The following is a 19,261-nucleotide window of genomic DNA, read 5'->3' on the forward strand; positions in this document are numbered from 1 at the left end:
TGTACTTCTCTCCAGCCCACATGTTCCATGAAAGTACAAACAGGAATGTTAGTTTGAATGCTGATCCCAATTTCAACTATTAACAATTACCTAAAAATAAAAGAGAATTAAGCTTTAGGAAACCTGAATTTATAAACTCTTACCAAAATGACCTTTTATTTGCTACATAAATAGTGAGTGGCAATTCATGGCACTTGGTACTTTATCCAGACATGACAGAAGGCTTATGAAATCAGTAAATGCCATTTTGAAAAGGGTCTTCTTTCATAAATTCAAGATAGGCCTGTCAGCACAATCCAATACTATCCCCTCAGTACTTTATAAATGGAATTTTCTTCTACTTGTATCCATTTCCCGGGGCTGAAAATTAGAAAAACAACAACAACAAAAGTAAACAATCTGTAACAGTGCTATAAAAAAAGGACCTCTAGGTTTGTCTCTGAGACAATTTAAGTCTTTAGCTCTAATATAAAAAGTATTGGAAATTACTGTTCCAATATGTGTGTGCATAATATATATAAAATTTTAGTCATACTTAAGTGAAATATTTCTTATTAGGTTGAAAAATTATGTGTTTTAAAGTATTAAAGTTTTCATTTATGATTTAAAATGATCTCCAAACTTCTATAAAACCTCTATAGCAATAATGTTCAAGCATGCTGCAGAATCATTATAACACAGGCTCATAAACAGACTGCTGGCCCACTCCCTAAGTTACTGATTGAGCAGGTCTGTAGCCCAACAGTCTGCCTTCGTAACAGGTCCTTAGGTGATGCTACTGGTCCCACTTTGAGAACCACTGATCTTTAGGGATATTTCAGATGAACCAGGGTTAATCTCTAGACCAGAACACTGAATCAGAGATTGGTTATTGCTAGCTCCTGGGAAGAAATTCAGAAGCCTAACTTAAGGTATAAACACCCAAAGCTTAAAGTATGTGGTTTTATTCTCATTCCATCCTTTTAAAATTCTCTAAATGGCTTTTCTTAGAGTAAGCACATACCTTATGGACCCATTCATATTCTCCATATTTAGAATCAAAGGTTCCTTTCTGAAGAGATCTTAATTTTAAGGTAAAACGTGGTCCAAGTTCCTGAATTCCGACTTTCTTTTCACTCTTGAATATGTATCTTCAAAGATAAAATAGAGTTAAGGAAATTAGTGTGAATGAACCCAAACTGTTATTTCTTTAATATGACAGTTTGAAAGATAATTTCTCATCTACAATACTTGTCAGAATACATTAGAAAACAGGTTTGTGTGTAAAATGTATTTCATCATTGAAGTCCAAGGAGTTTCTCACCTGTGAAATCTGAAGAAGATATAATCCCGTTGATTGTGGAATGTGGCAACCTGCCTTCCAGTAAATTGAGGATTATGGGGAAAGAGAGATGCAAACATACGTCCAACAGAATGACCCAGCCGTGTGGTAAAATTGTTTAAAATTATTTCAGGTATGTGTTCTGTGGGCTCCTTGCCTCTTCTCTAGAAAAATGGAAAGTCACAATAACGATCTCACTGCAATTTCAAGTTTTGGAATTTACATGCCATTGAAACATTTTAGTTATCTTAATGGCTTAATCAAACCCATTAAGAAATAAGATTTATCTAAAATTATTTAATATGCAGTGAATGCACCAAAAAGAAAGTTCTACTAAAAAGTGACATGTTTCATATTAACGAAGGCTACTGCTTGTCTGCTGTAACTCAATTATAATCTCAAAAGAAAACGGTCAGTACACAAAACTGTCCCTTTAACCAGAAGAGCAAATACCATTATTAAAATCAATTAGATCTATATAGGTTATAGCATTTACTGATCAAATACTGTGAGGAGACCAATACCAATCAAGGAATGCATAAAACTTACCTTAATTTCTTTACGAAGACGAACACTGCTCATTTTAAAATGAGCAGTTGGGCCATTTGGCAAGTGACTCAGAATTAATCCATCTGTTCACAAAGCTAAGAACACATTTAGATTACACTCTGTAATCTAAGTCTTAAATTGTTTAAATAACTAGTCCTTTGTATGCCCAAAGCCTCCTAAAATCTGTAGCTAGGTAAATAGGTGGGTGCATGTATTCCTCTGGCTTAACAGATTTTCTTACTATACCCAAAACTCAAGACACCGAAGTCAACCTAAATCTTTCAGAAAAATAGACTAACCTATAGCAGTCCTACTTTTTCTCTTCACAATATGGTAAATAGCTGTAGGGTATGTTCGGCATTCAACTGAAGTACACTACTCTAATACTCTAAAAGGATGAGATTCTAGCATAACTGTAGCATTGCAAATGGAATATAAGTTTACCTCTACGTTCAGAGGCTTTATAACTCTTAAAAGGCACACTTTCATACATATATATACGTCTTACACATTGTAAGGTCAGGATATGCAGTTTTGAATATCATCCTACAAGACCAGTGACAAACTCTTTTCTGGAAATCGAAGTTATTAGTGTTCTCAAGAGACATGGTCTTAATTCTTGGGATTACTGTACCACAATTTAAAATCAACCAATTAATTAACCACTTACTGACCCTACCACAAACAGAATTAGGCTAGACACTCTAAACTACGAATGAAGTATAAGACAACTACCTACAATCAGCAGGATTAGCAGCCCAAGGGCTTTAAAAGTTTGGAATGCGGCTAAACTACACAACATACCTCAAGTCTTTGTAGCACAACCTGATTCTTTCAAATACTTAACCTTAAAAGGAGGTCAGAATTAGACTGTTTTAAGTCTATCTGCACACAATATGAGTTTTATAAAACATGTTGCCATATTTAAAAGCCATCAACATGATGAATTGGGAGATTGGGATTGACATGTATACACTGATGTGTATAAAATGGATGACTAATAAGAACCTGCTGTATAAAAAAATATATAAAATCCAAGATTAAAAAAAAAAAATCAACATTCTCCCATTCATCTACTGAAAAACTATGGTGGTTATCATCATCACCTTCCTCCTCCCATCAAATCCTATTTCCTGCTTTTACCTTCCTAAATTCCTCACTTCTATAGCTTCCTCTTTACCCCAATTGTTATTGTCTTAATTGAGGTCCTTGAGATTTTTCACCCAGATTAGGAAAACAGTATTTTGCTTGGTTTGACCTCTCTCACCATTTCAAGTACATCTTCTAATATAGACTAAATCAGGTTGGATTCAGGCCTTGCTTCTACAGTTACTAAGCTATGGGACTCGGCTGTGTCACTGTATCTGTACCATAGCTCCTCGTGTGCTATTTGAAAAACTGGATACTGTGAGAGTTTGACAGCTATAGCTAATTTCAAACTACTCTCACCACAGACTCATCTATATAGATTTAAGACATCGTCACAGCAGTCATACTGTGGCTCCAAACTACCTTTCTAACCTGTTGTCTCCCCATATTGCTTCCCAGCTGGTAGACAATGACAGTCTCTCACACGCCATACACATTAATCCTATCGTGATTTTTGCTCATGCTATTTCAAATATCTACAATATTTTACTCATCCATTAAGGCCCACTTCAAATGCCACTTCTTTACAGTCAAAATTAAGCTCTAAATATTCTCGATCTCACTGTTACTACAGCACTTGTCATTTGAGTTACAGTCATGTAAAATGCCTTTCTTCCCAACAAATCCATTAACTAATTTCTGACAGATACTAGTGCCTACTACATAGCAGATTATCAGTAAATGTTTGAATTCTTTCCTTCAAGGACTCACCAAAAGTTCAACCTCATGAGGTACAGGCCAAAGTATTTCTGTATCATTTGCACATTGAAAAAAATCATAAAATCTTGAGGGGGTTAAGAGAGGTACAAGTCATTTCTTTCAACCTAAATCAAGGCTTGAATCCTTTCCAGAACATTCCCACTAAATTGTGGTTTGTGTCAAAAGAAACTACAGAATCCAGATGTATCAATTCGTAAGTACCTACATCGTACAAAAGGCTTTATTAATGTTATTGCTAATCTCCAACCCAAACCATGTAAAATAGGAGTCCTACTGATTTTAGCAATGAGGAAGAGTTTGAGAAGGGTCAGGTAGATTCAACCCAAGTTTCAGTGCTACATGGCAGTAGATCGCAACTGGAGTGGAGTTACACCTGAGCCCAAACCCTTGACTGGTAATTTCCATTTAGAAATGTATAGAGGCATTTTATTACGATTGATACAAAGGCTAGGAATGTAAAACACCCTATAAGCTGCCAAAAGCACAAAGACTTATCCTACCTCAAATTTCCATTTAGAAATAATGAATAGAGGAAGTCTGTCTCTCCAGAAAAAGCCTTCATGCTTCCCACTGCACCACAATTTAAAAAATGCCTAGTACAGGCCAGGCACTATGCCTCTGAAACATAATACATTTAATGTGATCCTTGTGGGAACCCCAAAGATAGGTATTATTTCCTACATTTAAAATATGAGGAAACTGACTAAGAAACTTGACTAAATTCACAAAAATAGCAGGTAATGAACTCTGAATTTGATATCACATCTGCCTGACCCAAAGCCACAAGGCTACTGGTAGGATAATGAAGTTCTTTTCTAGAATAAGTCAAAAATGTATACCCCTATAAATTTCCACCATATGGCACACAGTAGCCCTTCCTACTGTCAATATACCTTTAGACAGCTGTCATGTTCCCACTTTCTTATTTCCAGGCTGGATATCTTCAATTCTTTCAACTTTTCTCCAAGTGCCATCATTAGGAGTCATGATTTGTTATTTGTGAGCCCATGTTAAGTATCTAGGAATCACCACTATTTATATTAGGTGCTTACAAATTATTCTCCCTTTAATCCTACATTTTTGTTTTGGCGGGGGGGAATCATGGCAAAGATTAGCCACTGTCCTTCCTCCATTTACCTGTCTCATATCTTCCTCAGAGCAACAGTCTCATTTACAAGTTTCTGCAGATATTCTTTGCCTTATCTTACAATCTCTTTATCCAAGATGGACTTCCAGTCTGGCTTACCAATGTCCATTAGTCTGAAGATCATTCTATGTGATCAAGCAAATCAAGAGATTTGTTTTCCTAGTGTCTTTCACTGATACTTTGACATCAGCTGCATTACTAGATGTTAATCAGAAAAGAAAGTGAAACATCTTTGAAATTATAAAAATTAACATCCAGGCAGGATTATACTTATAAAACTTCCAATCATGAGGACTTTTAGAAACTGCTGCATGATTCTGTATCCAAAAATTAAAGTCTTGGGTAATTTTCCCTCAGTATCTGTGGGGGACTGGTTCTGGGACCCACCATGGATGGCAGATCCAAGTCCCTTATATAAACTGGCATAGCAGAGTAAGCCCTCCAACTTTCAATCCGGTTGGTTGAATCCGCAGATGCAGAACCCGTGGACAGGGAGGGCAGACTGTATATATATGTTTATATGAATAGGAGTAAGCAATTTCACATTTGGATTACTTAAGTAGCCTAATTATTTCCTTAAATCAGGTCTGTGTACTGATGGTACCTTAATTACCTGATGGTTAACTTACTCTCTAGGGTGTCCAATATGGTAAACAGAAAAATATTAACACATTTTGGGTAAAAAGACAACACAGTATTATAAAGTAAAGAGAATATAAGCTTTCTAAAGGCAAGAGATGGATAGAATGTTTATTGAATTGATAAATGCTTGCTTCTTATCAAAGAGTTACTAGCAGGCTTGCTAGTAATGAAATGATGATGGGTTTTTAACTGCCAAAAATAGAGGAACGCAGACCTTGCCACCTTATGTTGGGAAGGTAGTTTTAAAAAGGCAACAACTACCTTAAAACAGATCTCTTCTGGAATAGTTAAGTATTCAAGAGATTTTTGTTCCTTTCTTACAGTAACTCACGATCCGGCCAAATTATAAAATGACCAACAATATACCACAATACAAAGCTAGTTTTAGTCTTAAAAGTCTCTGAAAAGCAACCCGTACAAGTGGGTAAAGTCTTTAACTTATATTGAAAACAATAAAAGCCATAAAAATTATTTAGATGAAAAAAAAAACAGCTTGTAAACCATTATTTTTTAAAAAGTGTTCATTGATTTAAGAAAAAAAATGTTACCCTGGCAGCAGAGAAGTACTGTCCCCATTGTTTATAAGTCCTTAATAATCTTGTTTTAATAATTTTGACTTATTCAACTGGCCATCTTAAAGTCACTGAGTTCACAGGCCACCATGAGATGAGTAAAACAATAGCAATGACAAAAAAATCTAGGCATCCTTTATATGATCTCTTACCTCACAACAGGAAGAAACACCTAGGGTTTAGGGAACACATTCACCTCAGATCTGTGATTCATGGTAAAAGGATAGATTATTCTTGGCATCTGATATACTAGTTAATACATAATATGGGCCCAAATACCTACTTCAAAAATGCAATCCTGTTATACCACCTCTGGCACCAAAAAATCTAGTCGTATCAAATGACAATTGCAGATCCCCACCTGGGTCAGCACCTTCACGCCTCTATCTTTCCAAACGGTTATTTTTGCAGTGGGTACTCTTCCTCTTCCTTACCTCATTCACCCATATCCACCTAGACGGGGTTTAAGCATTTTTTTCTATCAAGTACTTCCTCCCTGATATCCCCAGGGCAGATTTTACCAGAGTTTGCACTGTATCCTGTATTTCTCTCTTAATTGTACTATCCACACTATATTTTTGTTTGTTTACATGCTTCTTTTCTCCTACTAGATTATGAATTCCCTGAAGTTGTCTCTTGTTTAGACAGGAAAACTTCCGTAAAAAAACAAAGGATACTTGGTATTTTACGATCTTCATTAATAACAATCAGGTCTGTGAAATCTCTTGAGATGCACTGTGGAATAATTTTTTTCAGAGCCAGTCCTCTTCTGTAATAAACATGTGAGTTTGGTATAACTGTGGAGAGCTGTTCACAGAGTCGTACTGTTCTCTATAAAACAAAATAACAAAAATCCTCAAAAGTGAAAAAGGATACAAATCTGTGTGGCGTATATTTATAAGCAAAGAAGTAATTATTATAAGATGGTGTTATTAAAAGAGCAAGGCTAGGGAAAGAGTGAAACCTAAACAATGTTTCATCCATCAAAGGCTGATCAACCTAAAGCAGTGGTTCTCAACTAGGGACAATTTTGCCATCAAGGGATGTTTGGCAACATCTGGAAGCATTTTTGGTGGTTATGACTGGTGGTAGTGTGGGGTTTGGCTGCTACTGATATCTAGTGCATAGAGGCCAGAGATGCTGCTAAACATCCTATAATGAACAGGACAATCTGCATAATAAAAAATTATCCAGCCCAAAATACTAACAGTGCTGAGGCTGAGAAGGCCTATCCTGAAGAATCATGCTTAGTGAACCTATATCACATCACCATTACATTTTATTTAGCTTATTTACAGGCATAATCTAAGGCAATTACTAATAATTTAACTCTTCTGAACAGAGTTCTTTTAAATAATCTAAGTAATGTAAGAAAATTAAGAATTCAAGAGCTATACTAATTGATATGTTTACCCCATGAGGTCTATCTGATGTAGTGATGAGAATCTTGGGAGAAGTTTGTCTGTTGAAGTAAGAAGCAAATTCATCCGTAGCTTCATCATAAGCAACCTGAAAACAGAAAGAGAGATAATTTTACATCAAACATTCTACTGGGCCAGCATTTTAAAAGTAGTTCCAGTAGGGATTCTATAACACTAACTACCTAGCTGACTGGTGATTTAAAGAGGGCCCAGGAGGGACTTAGGTTAATGGCAACATGAAGAGGGTGGGTAATTTTCTGCCTGAAGAATACTAATATAAAACTGGAAAAAAACTGTCAAAAACAATTTCAAGACACACACTGAGATGCGTTTATTCTTGAAAAATGGATACATCTGTGGGCAAGAACATCAAGAATCTTGCCTAGGGCTTCCCTGGTGGCGCAGTGGTTGAGAATCTGCCTGCCAATGCAGGGGACACGGGTTCGAGCCCTGGTCTGGGAAGATCCCACATGCCACAGAGCAACTGGGCCCGTGAGCCACAATTACTGAGCCTGCGCGTCTGGAGCCTGTGCTCCGCAACAAGAGAGGCCGCAATGGTGAGAGGCCCACGCACCGCGATGAAGAGTGGTCCCCACTTGCCGCAACTAGAGAAAGCCCTCGCACAGAAACAAAGACTCAACACAGTCATAAATAAATAAATAAAAGAACGTGAATTTCTTAAAAAAAAAAAAGAATCTTGCCTAGAGCTATTCCATTTCCTCTATCAACCTGGTTGGTGAAAACAGTAACTTTGCCAACTTCAGGACTGAAAGTAGGCGAGAACCAGCAATCCTGAATCCAGAGGTGGTGGACCAGATTCAAGGAGGGGCAGGTGTGAAGACCCTAGCTTTGCCAATCCAAGATTACAGGCCCAGTTCAGGGTAGATGTGGACCAGCCCAAAATTTAATGAGAGCTCTGGAAGTAAAAATCATAGAGGGACTGACATAATCTCTCCCAAAATCCCTGACTGACAGCTAAACTACGCATGAGAGAGACCTGAGAATCCAGTGCACCTGAAAGGCAAGGGAGACTTGAGAAATGGCTGCAACTCTGAATGCATTCCTCAATCCACACACAGCTCAGCTGGCAGAGGGTATATATGTCTTAGGGGTTCATGGTGTCACAACACAACCTCTACCCAAATCACTGGCTGACCATTAAGCCACACAAACACGGGGACAGTCCCTAGGGAGGCATGTTAAAAATAACCAACTGAGTAGTAACATAATGCTACTGTCAAACAGATTCCAGTTTAAGTCCAGACAAGTTACTAAAACAAAAAGAATCAATAACCCTTAAAAAATAAAACAATCCAGAGTTATTGCAATGTTTTCTAAAATGTCCAATTTTCAACCAAAATATCAGATATACAAAGAAACAGAAAAGTATGACTTATAATCAGGAAAAGAGAAGTCAATAAAAACTGACTGAGTGGGCCCAGATGTTGAATTTAGTGAAAATTTGAAAGCAGCTATAACAGATATATTCAAGGAATTAAGGAAAAATACAGGCTTAATAGCAGATCTAAGATACAGAATAATCAATAAACTTGAAAATAGATTAATGAGTATCCAATCCAAAGAATGGAGAACACAATCATCGCAAAAGGAGCAAAGCTGCAGAAACTTTTAGAACACTCTTAACCATTTCAACAGTGTGTGTGAAAACGAAGTCCCTGAAGGAGAGAAGAGGGCAGAAAAAAAATATTCGAAGAAATAAAGGATGAAAAACTCTAACTTAAGGTCCACACTCAGAAAACCTTAAGTAGAATAAAAAGAAAGAACAACACCTGAACACATCAGTGTCAAACTGGTAAAAGCCAAAAACCAGAAAATTTTGAAAGAAGAAAAAAATAAATCATGTACATGGGAACAATGATTATTAATGGCTGCTTTCTCAAGAGAAATAATGAAGGTCAAAATGCAATGGAACAAGTTCAAAGTACCAGAAGAAAAAAAAAGTCAACCAAGGATTCTATATCCCACAAAATTCTTTCAAAACTGAAGGCAAAATAGGCACACTTTCAGATAAACAAAAACAGATAACTAGCTATCAGACCTGCTATAAAAACAAAGGCTTAAGAAAGTCCTAAAAGCTGAAAGAGAATGATACCAGATGGTAACTCTGATCCAGAGGCAGGAAAGAAGAGCACTGTAAATAGGTAACGATGAAGGTAAACATAAAAGACTTTGTGGGTGTGTTGTGTGTGTATGCTCTTAATTTCTTTAAAAAAACATGAGGATGTTTAAAGCAGTAAATACAACACTGGGTTTATAACATAGACAGATGTAATATATAACAACGTGTGCTGACAATAATAGCATGAGTAAGAGTGGAGGGTCATGAAGCTATACTGGTGCAAACTTGCTGTATTTTACCAGAATCGTGTCAGTATTTACTTGAAGTAGATTGTGATAAATCATTCTTCAGAATAGATCTTATTTATGCTAGGACATAAATGCTAGGACATTTCTTTAATTGAAAAGGACTGAAATCAAACAAAATATGTCCCAAACCACAATAAAATTGAATTAGAAATCAACAGCAGAAAGGAATCTGGGAAATCCTCAAATATTTGGAAATTAAACAGGACACTTCTTGAAAATCATAAGCCAAAGAAGAAATCACAAAAGAAATTAGAAAATGTCTTGAACAGAATGAAAATGAAAACACAACAAGCATACCAAAATGTATGGGATGTGGCTAAAGCAGTGCTTAGGGGAAAACCAGAGCTTTATATGCTTATACTAGGAAAAAAGTATAAAATCAATAATCTAAGCTTCCATCTTAGGAAGCTAGAAAAAGAAGAGCAAATGGAAGAGCTTTCATTTGCTCTTCCGGGTAAGCAGAAGGAAAGAAATAACAAGGATCAGGGGAAAACTAATGAAATAAAAAAATACAGCAAACAAGAAGAAATCATCTTTCATTAAAAGAGGTACTCAGATTTAAACAATAATGAAAGAAATGCATCTTAAAACTTGGGGGCTATAGCAAAAGTGAATTTTATGACCTTAGTTGCTCATAATAAAAAAGATGAAAATAAGCCAATCAAAAAAATAAAAACAAAATAAACTCAGAGTGTAGAAGAAATAAAGGTAAGAGGAGATATAAATGAATTAGAAAACAAAGATTCAATAGAGAAGATTAAAGAAAACAGTAGTTTGAAAAGAAAAACAAAACAGATACATCTCTGGTGAAAAGCCCAAATAAATTAGGAATGAAAATAGGACATTACTGTAGTCTCACTCATGAACACACATGTACATGTTCTAAACAAAGTATTAACAAACCAAAACAATATGTTAAGAAGATAAAACATCTTTTTTTTTTTTAAACATCTTTACTGGAGTATAATTGCTTTACAATGGTGTGTTAGTTTCTGCTTTATAACAAAGTGAATCAGTTATACATATACATATGTCCCCATATCTCTTCCCTCTTGCATCTCCCTCCCTCCCACCCTCCCTATCCCACCCCTCTAGGTGGTCACAAAGCACCGAGCTGATCTCCCTGTGCTATGCGGCTGCTTCCCACTAGCTATCTATTTTACGTTTGGTAGAGTATATATGTCCATGCCACTCTCTCACTTTGTCTCAGCTTACCCTTCCCCCTCCCTGTATCCTCAAGTCCATTCTCTAGTAGGTCTGTGTCATCTTAACTAAATTGGATTTATCCCATGAATACAAGAGCTTTAAGATTAGAAAATCTATTTCATTTACTACATTAGTGCAATAAAGGAGAAAACTGCATCTTCATCTCAATATCTGCAGAAAAAGTGCATAAATTATCTTAATATTTGCAGGAAAAGCATCTAACTTTCTACATTCATTCGTTAAACAAAAAACCCAGCAAAAAAAGAATAAATGGAATTTCCATAACTCATAAGGAGAATCTACCATTAATGACACAAACATTAATAATGATACACTGGAAGTATTCTCTTTAAAATCAGTAACATGGCACAGATGCTAATATTGCTTTTTCTATTTATTTAACATGCTGGAGGTTCTAAGTAAGAACAAAAGAAACTGTTAATGGATTGAAAGTAAGAAACAAAAACTTATTTGCAGAAATGATTAAACATGAAATGAAAACAACATTCAGACAAATTATTAGAAATGAATTTAGGTCAACTACTGGTTAGAAGATCACAATCCAAAAATCAATTGCAGGGACTTCCCTGGTGGTGCAGTGGTTAAGAATCCACCTGCCAATGCAGGGGACGTGGGTTCGATCCCTGGCCCAGGAAGATCCCGCATGCTGCGGAGCAACTAAGCTCGTGTACCACAACTACTGAGACTGCACTCTGGAGCCCGCAAGCCACAACTACTGAGGCTGCATGCCACAACTACTGAAGCCTGCAGGCCTAGAACCTGTGCTCTGCAGCAAGAGAAGCCACTGCAATGAGAAGCCTGTGCACCGCAACGAAGAGTAGCCTCCGCTTGCAGCAACTAGAGAAAGCGCACGCACAGCAACGAAGACCCAACGGAGCCAAAGATAGATAGATAGATAGACAGATATTTTAAAAAATGTATTAAAAAAATCAACTGCATTTTTGTATATCAGCAATTTAAAGTTTTCAAAGAGATGTGCTTTACACTAATAAGAAAAAATGTAAGATACCCAGGAATAGCTCTAACAAGATTCATGTGTACAACTTGTATTAAGAAAACAATGAAATTCACTGAAATACGTTTTCAGTATTCAAACAAGACCTAATTAAGCAATATATATATATATCCTCAAACTGATCTGGTTTAGTACAATTTATAATTTTATATGGAAGACCAAAGGTCCAGGAAGAGAACACTCCTGAACAGAGGGATTTGAGGATGGTAATGGGGAGGGGCATCTTGCCCTAACGGGTATCAAAACTTATCATGAAGCTAAATAATTAAGAAAGTAAAGAACTGATACAGCAACAAACTACCAAAAAAATAGCCCAGAAAAAGACTAAGCATATATGGATACCTAATATATGACACAGCATTACAATTTACTATGGGAAAAGGCTGTACTGCTCCAAAAATGGTGCTGGGGAAACTGGTTGTGTATGAGGGGGAAGGAGGGAGCAGTGGAAGAAAGAAATTGGTTTCCTTTCTCACACCAAACAAATCCATTCCTGATAATTAAGTACATAAATGTGAAAGGTAGCTCTCCAGTTCTTTTAGGAAAAAAAATATGATTATCATATGATTACAGGATAGAGACAGATTTCTTAAACATGACAAAAAAGCATTCACTACAAAAAAAAAAAATTAAACCCAACTATATTAAGGACTTTTGTTCATCAAAAGACACCAAAGAAGGAAGTAAAAAGAGAATCCACAAATTGGAAGATATTTGTAATACATGTAAAGGATTAGTAGAAATTAGAGTAATTCTACAAATCAGTAAAATACACTACAGGATAGAAAATAGGGCAAAAGACATGAGCTGGCATATCTCTACCAAAACCACAGTACATGCGTAAAAAGATGCTCAACCACTTTAGGAATCAGGGAAATGCAAACTCAAGCCACAATGAGATAGCCCTTTATCACTAACCTGAATATACCAAGCATTGGTCAGAACGTGGATGACCAGGAATATTGCTCTTACACCGTGGGAGTGCAAAATGATACAACCACTACTTTGGAAAACATTTTGGCACTTTCATGTAAAGTTGAACATTTATACACCCCATGACCTAACAAATTCTCCCCTATGTAAATATTTAGGGAAACTTTTACATTACACGTCTTTGATCCCCAATTTATCTCCAGCCAAGGCCTGTTCCATATCTTGTCAATGATAATTCCATCATTTCTATCCTTCAAATTGCTCAGGCTAAATACCTCAATACCATCTTTGAATCCTCTTTCTCTAACACCTCATATCAAGAAATTCTTAGTGGCTCTAATTTCAAAATACAACAAGGCCAAAAACGCAAACCTCAGAATCAGACTGATTCTCAACGTTCACTGTCACCACTGTGGTCCCAATCATCATCATCATCACCACCACCACCACCATCATCATCATCTCTTTCCTGGATTAGCTTCCTAACTAGTCTGTTTACCTCTCTGACTGCTATCTCAGTAAAGCAACCAATTACTTAAAAAAATTAAATACAATCACATCATTCCCCTGTTCAAAATCATCCAATGGCTCCTCATTTCACTAAGTATAAAAGCCAAAGTCCTCACAGTGGCCGGCAAAGTCACTGATCTGGCCTCTTCCCCTCCCCGTATTTTCCTGGCACCTCTTCTACAATCCTCCCTCTTGCTCACTTAATCTCAGCATACTGGCTTCCTTATTGATCCTCAAAAATAAACTAAGCATGTTCTTGCCTTAGAGCTTTTGCACTGGCCATGTCCCCTTATCCTGGATTACTTTCTGCCCAAAGATGGCTAATTTCTTCACATCCTTCAAGTCTTTGCTAAAAGGTCATCTCCTCAATGAAGCCTCCCCTAACCATTGTATAAAAATTGCAACCCTAACCAACAGAAAAATGGGCAAGAGACATGAACAAACAATTGATTAGAAAGAAAGGAAGAAAACATGAAAAGATGTCCAACCTCATTCATAACAAAAGAACAGCAAATTAAAACTACATGGAAATACAATTTCGCACCTACCAGACTGGAAAAAATTATTTGTAATTGCAAAATCTTGAGTGAGAGTTTAAAGAGTAACATATATTTATTTATATAATCTCAAAGTATCTCTCTCCCAAAATATTTATTAAATTCAAAGAGGAAAATAGTAGTTATAGTGGAGAAACCTGACAGACACCACTTTAATCATGTGATGAAAGTTAATATAACCAGTAATGGGAAAATCAACAATATGTGACTCCTGCTAAGAGCACTGAAAAGAACATAACAGCACAACTGTGGTACTCCTGTCAAAAGTACATAAGCTGAATATAATCATGAGCAAACATCAAACTCATATTAAGTGACATTCTACAAGTATACCTGGTCTGTACTCTTCAAAAACGTCAATGTCATTAAAAGCAAATTCTGAGGAACTCTTCCAAACTAAAGGAGGTTAGAGTCATTGTAATGGGATGAAATGCAAGAACTGGGATTTTTCTTTTATGAAAAATCATTGTGACATCTGAGTAAGCTGTACAGATCAGATAATAATGTATATCAAAGTTAATTGTCTTATTTTGGAAACTGTACACTGTGCTTATTAAAAAAACAGTTTATAGGTAAAACACACTAAGCATGTATGAGTAAAGGGGCTTATGTCTGCGACTTACTCTCAAGCATTTCAGAGAGAACATAAATGAAAATGAAGTATGCTATAATTTAACATTTAGGAAATCCAGGTGAAGTGTACACATGAATTCTTACTTTTCTATTAAGTCTGAAATTATGTCGAAATAAATAAAATGCAGGCACACATACACACAGATACTCTCTCTCATGCACCCCCCCATATGTAAAATTGCAAACTCGCTCTACACCAAGTTGTCCTGAATCTCCTTTACCCTATTTAACTTTAGTAACCTACCATCTGCTAACCTATGATAATTTATTTTATTATGTTCATTGTTTGTCTCTCTTCCTAGAAAGTAAGCTCTGGGTGGGCAGAAATTTTTTGTGTATATGTGTATTTTGTGCACTGATGAATCCCATGTCCCTAAAACAGATCTCCATACATAGCAGGCAATCAAGAAGCATTTGCTGGAAAACTGACTGATAAACTGAATGAATGGCTATACCAGGAAATATGGGAAAGAATGTTGGTAACAGCATTGTTTGAAAGCAAATAAATATAACAAAAACAAGTTTCCCGTACACAAATCAAAGAATACATATATATATATACAAAGTTTTAAAACCTTGATTCTCTCACTGTACTGTTGCAAACTATTTAAAGGGAAAATGTGAAAAGTGGAAGATTATCTTGAAACCAAGAGTTTTATGAGGACACAAAATTACCATCAAATGTTATCCTTAGGTGTCAAAATGTATAACAAATACTACAAAAATCTATAGTATGAGGAATGCTTTTCAAATGACATTAAAAAACACTCGAACTATTATAGAGATTAAATGACAAATAAGTTTACCTAGGCATAAAATACAATACCTTTCTAGAAAATAAATAATTACTGCCTTTTTCTATAGCATTGTTGGAAAACTCAATTATGAAATAATCTACAATAAATAATGATAATATGCCAACATTACAGTTGAATCAGTCCATTATACATCTTCACCAGCTAGTACTTTAAACATTGACATACGAATAGACAATTTATCAAGTGTGGTCATCCAAATTCATTTAAGACTTCTAACATTACCTCTTCATCATTAGGGTCTACTGTGGTTTCATCATACACTCGCTGGTTGTCAATGGTCTTCGGTATAGGCTTTGGTGGAGCCTAAATAAAAGAAAAAGGGTTAAGTCTTAGGAGCATTTTACATTAATAATTTTGCATTATGATTGGGGAAGAGTAACAGAAATCTGCAAATAATCCAAAAACTCAATCTGTTCCTCATTTCAACCCACTGCTACATCAATCCTAATAACAATATTGAGTAAGAGGCTTTTTAATTCTCTGAGCAGACACACGCACATACTGGAAGAATTGCTGACACTAAATAAAATGGCTTAAAACCAGGCAGAAGTAGCAGAGAGAAGAAACTGGAATCAAAATAATTATTCATGAAGAAGAAAAATATCAAATGGGAAAAAATTACAAAGGTACATATATATGTAGCTTTGTTTCAATACTTTCAGAAAGCTATTCAGAAATATATAAGAAAAGCTATAAATCTGTTTCCATCTGCTGAACTAGTAATTCTAGTTTGGGGGATTTATGGTAAGGAATGAAAAGGGGGAGCAATTTATACAAAGAAATATGTATTATCACTATGGTTAGTGGAAATGAACAGTAAATAGGGCAGATGTCCAACAACAGGATAATGGCTACAGCATTTCCAGCATAATGGAATACCATGAGAATCAGCAATCATGCACAATATTGTTTGCTTGGACCAAAATATTGTGTAAATGAAATTTTAAGGAGCAGGAACACAGAACTATAACCATATACTGACTAAAACTAATCCAAAATATATGTACACTAACAGAGATGAATATGAACTGACAAACTAGGATTTTTTTATTATTCTATGAAATGAATATTAAGTTTTAAGTAATTTTTTTAAAAGAGGCAGTTCTAGGAAGTCATCTTTCAATCCAAAAAGCAAGAAAGGTGATATTTTCAAATGGTGATCAGCATATTAATTTGCTATAACTGACTGATTATTGAGAGTTTAAAAAAGACTAAGATTGCTTGATAGGATTTCGCAGGTCAAAACAGTCTAATATTGGCAACTTCCTGTGATTTAACCTAATACTATTAAAGAGAATTCATGAAAAAGAAGTGTTTAGTTTGTATATAGTATATATATATATAGTCTATTATTTTTCCTTTTCTCAAAAATGCTTATCATTTCTTGGTCCCTCATCTTAAGGGATGGGAGGGGGGAAAAGTTGAACTTTTTTTAAATTTTGCAAGTATAAATTGTAACCTAGAACTAACTATAAATAAAATGAAACTAAAATGAAAATAACTTAGCTGTGCAATAATGCAGAAGTATTTAGTAGTTCTTTTAAAATTTTTCAATAGAAAGATTTCACTTTTTGTTAATATCACAAAAATAGCCAAATCCTTTCTTGATGCATTATCTCTGCTCTCTTCTTTGCCATAATCCACTCAGGTATCTCACCTTCCTCCCACTCCCCATTCTCACTCTTCCCAGATTCCTATCCTCAGAGTCAGCTCTCATTCTTACACGCCCCAACCCTACAACAGAAGAGGCTGTGCCCAGCCATTCCCCAGCCTTGCATAACAAAGCGCATCAAGTCAGAAGAGCTCAAGTTACAGGCCTAAACCGGGGATCTTCCCCATTCCCAGTCAGGGAGATGTGTCTCTGCCTCTCAAACACATAAAGTTAAGTAAAATAAGCAAGTTGAAGTAGACACACTATTTTGAAATTTTGAAAACATGCAAAACACCACTACTGGGTTTACTATTTAGGGACACAAACATAGTAAAGGTAATAAAGGAAGTGCATGGGAGCAATAAAGAGCAATTTCATAAGTGCTTATCTTTTTTTTTTTTTTGGCCATGCTACATGTCAGGCGGGATCTAAGTTCGAAACCGGTGCCCCCTGCAGTGGAAGCGCGGCGTCTTAACCCTCTTAACCACTGGACCACCAGGGAAGTCCCAATGAGTGCTTCTTTGGAGGGGAAAGCAATCAGAAAAAAGTACACAAGAACTTGAACACTATATACTAATGCATAATTTCTTAAGCTGAGTAAAGGATAGAAAGGGGTATGCTGTATTATTTTTATATCATTTTATATATCCAAAATATTTCATAATAAATTTTAAAAGAAAGTGATTCAATGAAAGTATCAGGCAGCACTCCTCAATACCAGACAGATAGCAGAGGACTAAAAGTTTCATTTACCTTATCACCAAGAGCCTCTCTCTCTTTTTTAAGTTTTTTCTTAGCTGCCAACTTTTCCTAAAGGATTTGGAAAAAAAAGAACAATATTGAGAAACCACCAGTTATATGACAAACACATACTGAAGCTACAAATTACTAATGCTATGAATATTTAAACTGAGCAATCTTAGAAATGTATTAAAATAAACATCCTGACTTAGATTTTCATAGCTGTTATTGTAAACCAAATGAGCTAGCCAATCAATAAGATTTCTCTAACAAACATCCTGCTCCTTCAAAACACTAATCTAAATTGACAAGTTTAAATGTTTAAAATTTCACTAGCTTTATCTTTTACTATAAAGCCTCAAATTAAGTGAAAGTGCAAAATGTACATCTAAACAAGTTAACTAGTTTTTGTTGTTTTGTTTTGCATTCCTAGCAAGTTGCATCCTGAAGAAAACCGTGGCTATGCTGGTTGCTTGTCTTGAAAAGTACTAAAAATAAATGGTAATGAGACAGGAGTTTTCAGGTTGTTTTCAATAAAACCATCACTAGTTACTCAAATATTTTATAAACAAAATGTGCTTTTAAAATGATCAAGAACCGGCAAGATGTACCGTAAATCTGTTACTTCTGGCGACTTCTGAACAGAATGCTTGACACACAATATAAAACAGGTTTATTTTTTCCCCCAGCGCTTGTTGACCCTCAATCCATCAGATCTCGGATTAGAAATTATAGTCCCAGGAAGTCTTCTAGGACACCCTTCCCCCATACTTGCACACCAGAATGGGTTAGATGTCCCTTCTACATCCCCTCCACCCCCCAACTTCCACCCCAGGGGAGCTAGAGGGACATCGCGCATGCGCTCTGGCGCCTCCGCGCCTCATACCTTCCGCTGCTGCTGTTTCCACCGCGTGAACATTAAGTGTCGCCGCTGTTTGTTCTTAATCTCCGAAACGCTGAAGCCTGGAGGAAAGGCAGCCGCCTTCGAGGGTTGGACCCCACTTTCCGTCGTCCCATCCTCAGCGACTGCAGCCTCCTGACGTTCTTCAGTAGCGGCTTTGCGTTTCAAGCCTTTGTTTCCGCTGCCGCCGATCTTATCCCCGGCCTTCGCCATGGTATTTTTGCTCCTTGTGGTCTGTACGGAAACGGAAGTAGCTTTCTCCTCTGACCCCCGTCCTTAAGCTATTACTTCCGGGGTCGGAAAGTTCTTAAAGGAAAATGTATAGTTTAGTGAGTTCTAGCGGTTTAAGAAGGTGCTGAAATTTAG

The 19,261-nt window shown here is 36.2% G+C and overlaps 1 protein-coding gene across 7 annotated transcripts; it reads right to left on the bottom strand.

Annotated features, from left to right (window-relative positions):
* Positions 1-128: 128 nt before the first annotated feature.
* On the bottom strand, positions 129-19,149 carry RPF1 (ribosome production factor 1 homolog). Of its 7 annotated transcripts, XM_082410654.1 has the most exons (9): positions 18,881-19,146; positions 18,007-18,063; positions 15,825-15,905; positions 7,514-7,609; positions 6,778-6,931; positions 1,871-1,953; positions 1,304-1,485; positions 1,004-1,130; positions 129-360 (listed from the first exon to the last, which is right to left on the bottom strand). In XM_082410654.1, the coding sequence occupies exons 1-9, from the start codon at positions 19,106-19,108 to the stop codon at positions 319-321; spliced, it is 1,050 nt and encodes a 349-aa protein (XP_082266780.1). In that variant the 5' UTR covers positions 19,109-19,146; the 3' UTR covers positions 129-318. The 7 variants fall into 7 exon arrangements, 3 of the variants coding, with proteins under 3 accessions (XP_082266780.1, XP_082266782.1, XP_082266781.1); XR_014250289.1 differs by lacking the exons at positions 129-360; positions 1,004-1,130; positions 1,871-1,953 and adding exons at positions 4,986-5,084; positions 6,253-6,303 and having other exon boundaries at positions 1,351-1,485; positions 18,881-19,147; XR_014250290.1 differs by lacking the exons at positions 129-360; positions 1,004-1,130; positions 1,871-1,953 and adding exons at positions 4,877-5,084; positions 6,253-6,303 and having other exon boundaries at positions 1,374-1,485; positions 18,881-19,147.
* Between the last annotated feature and the right edge of the window lie 112 nt (positions 19,150-19,261).

Source organism: Balaenoptera physalus, assembly GCF_965194825.1.
Source record: "Balaenoptera physalus genome assembly, chromosome: 1".
In the NCBI taxonomy this organism is placed as follows: Eukaryota; Metazoa; Chordata; class Mammalia; order Artiodactyla; family Balaenopteridae; genus Balaenoptera; species Balaenoptera physalus.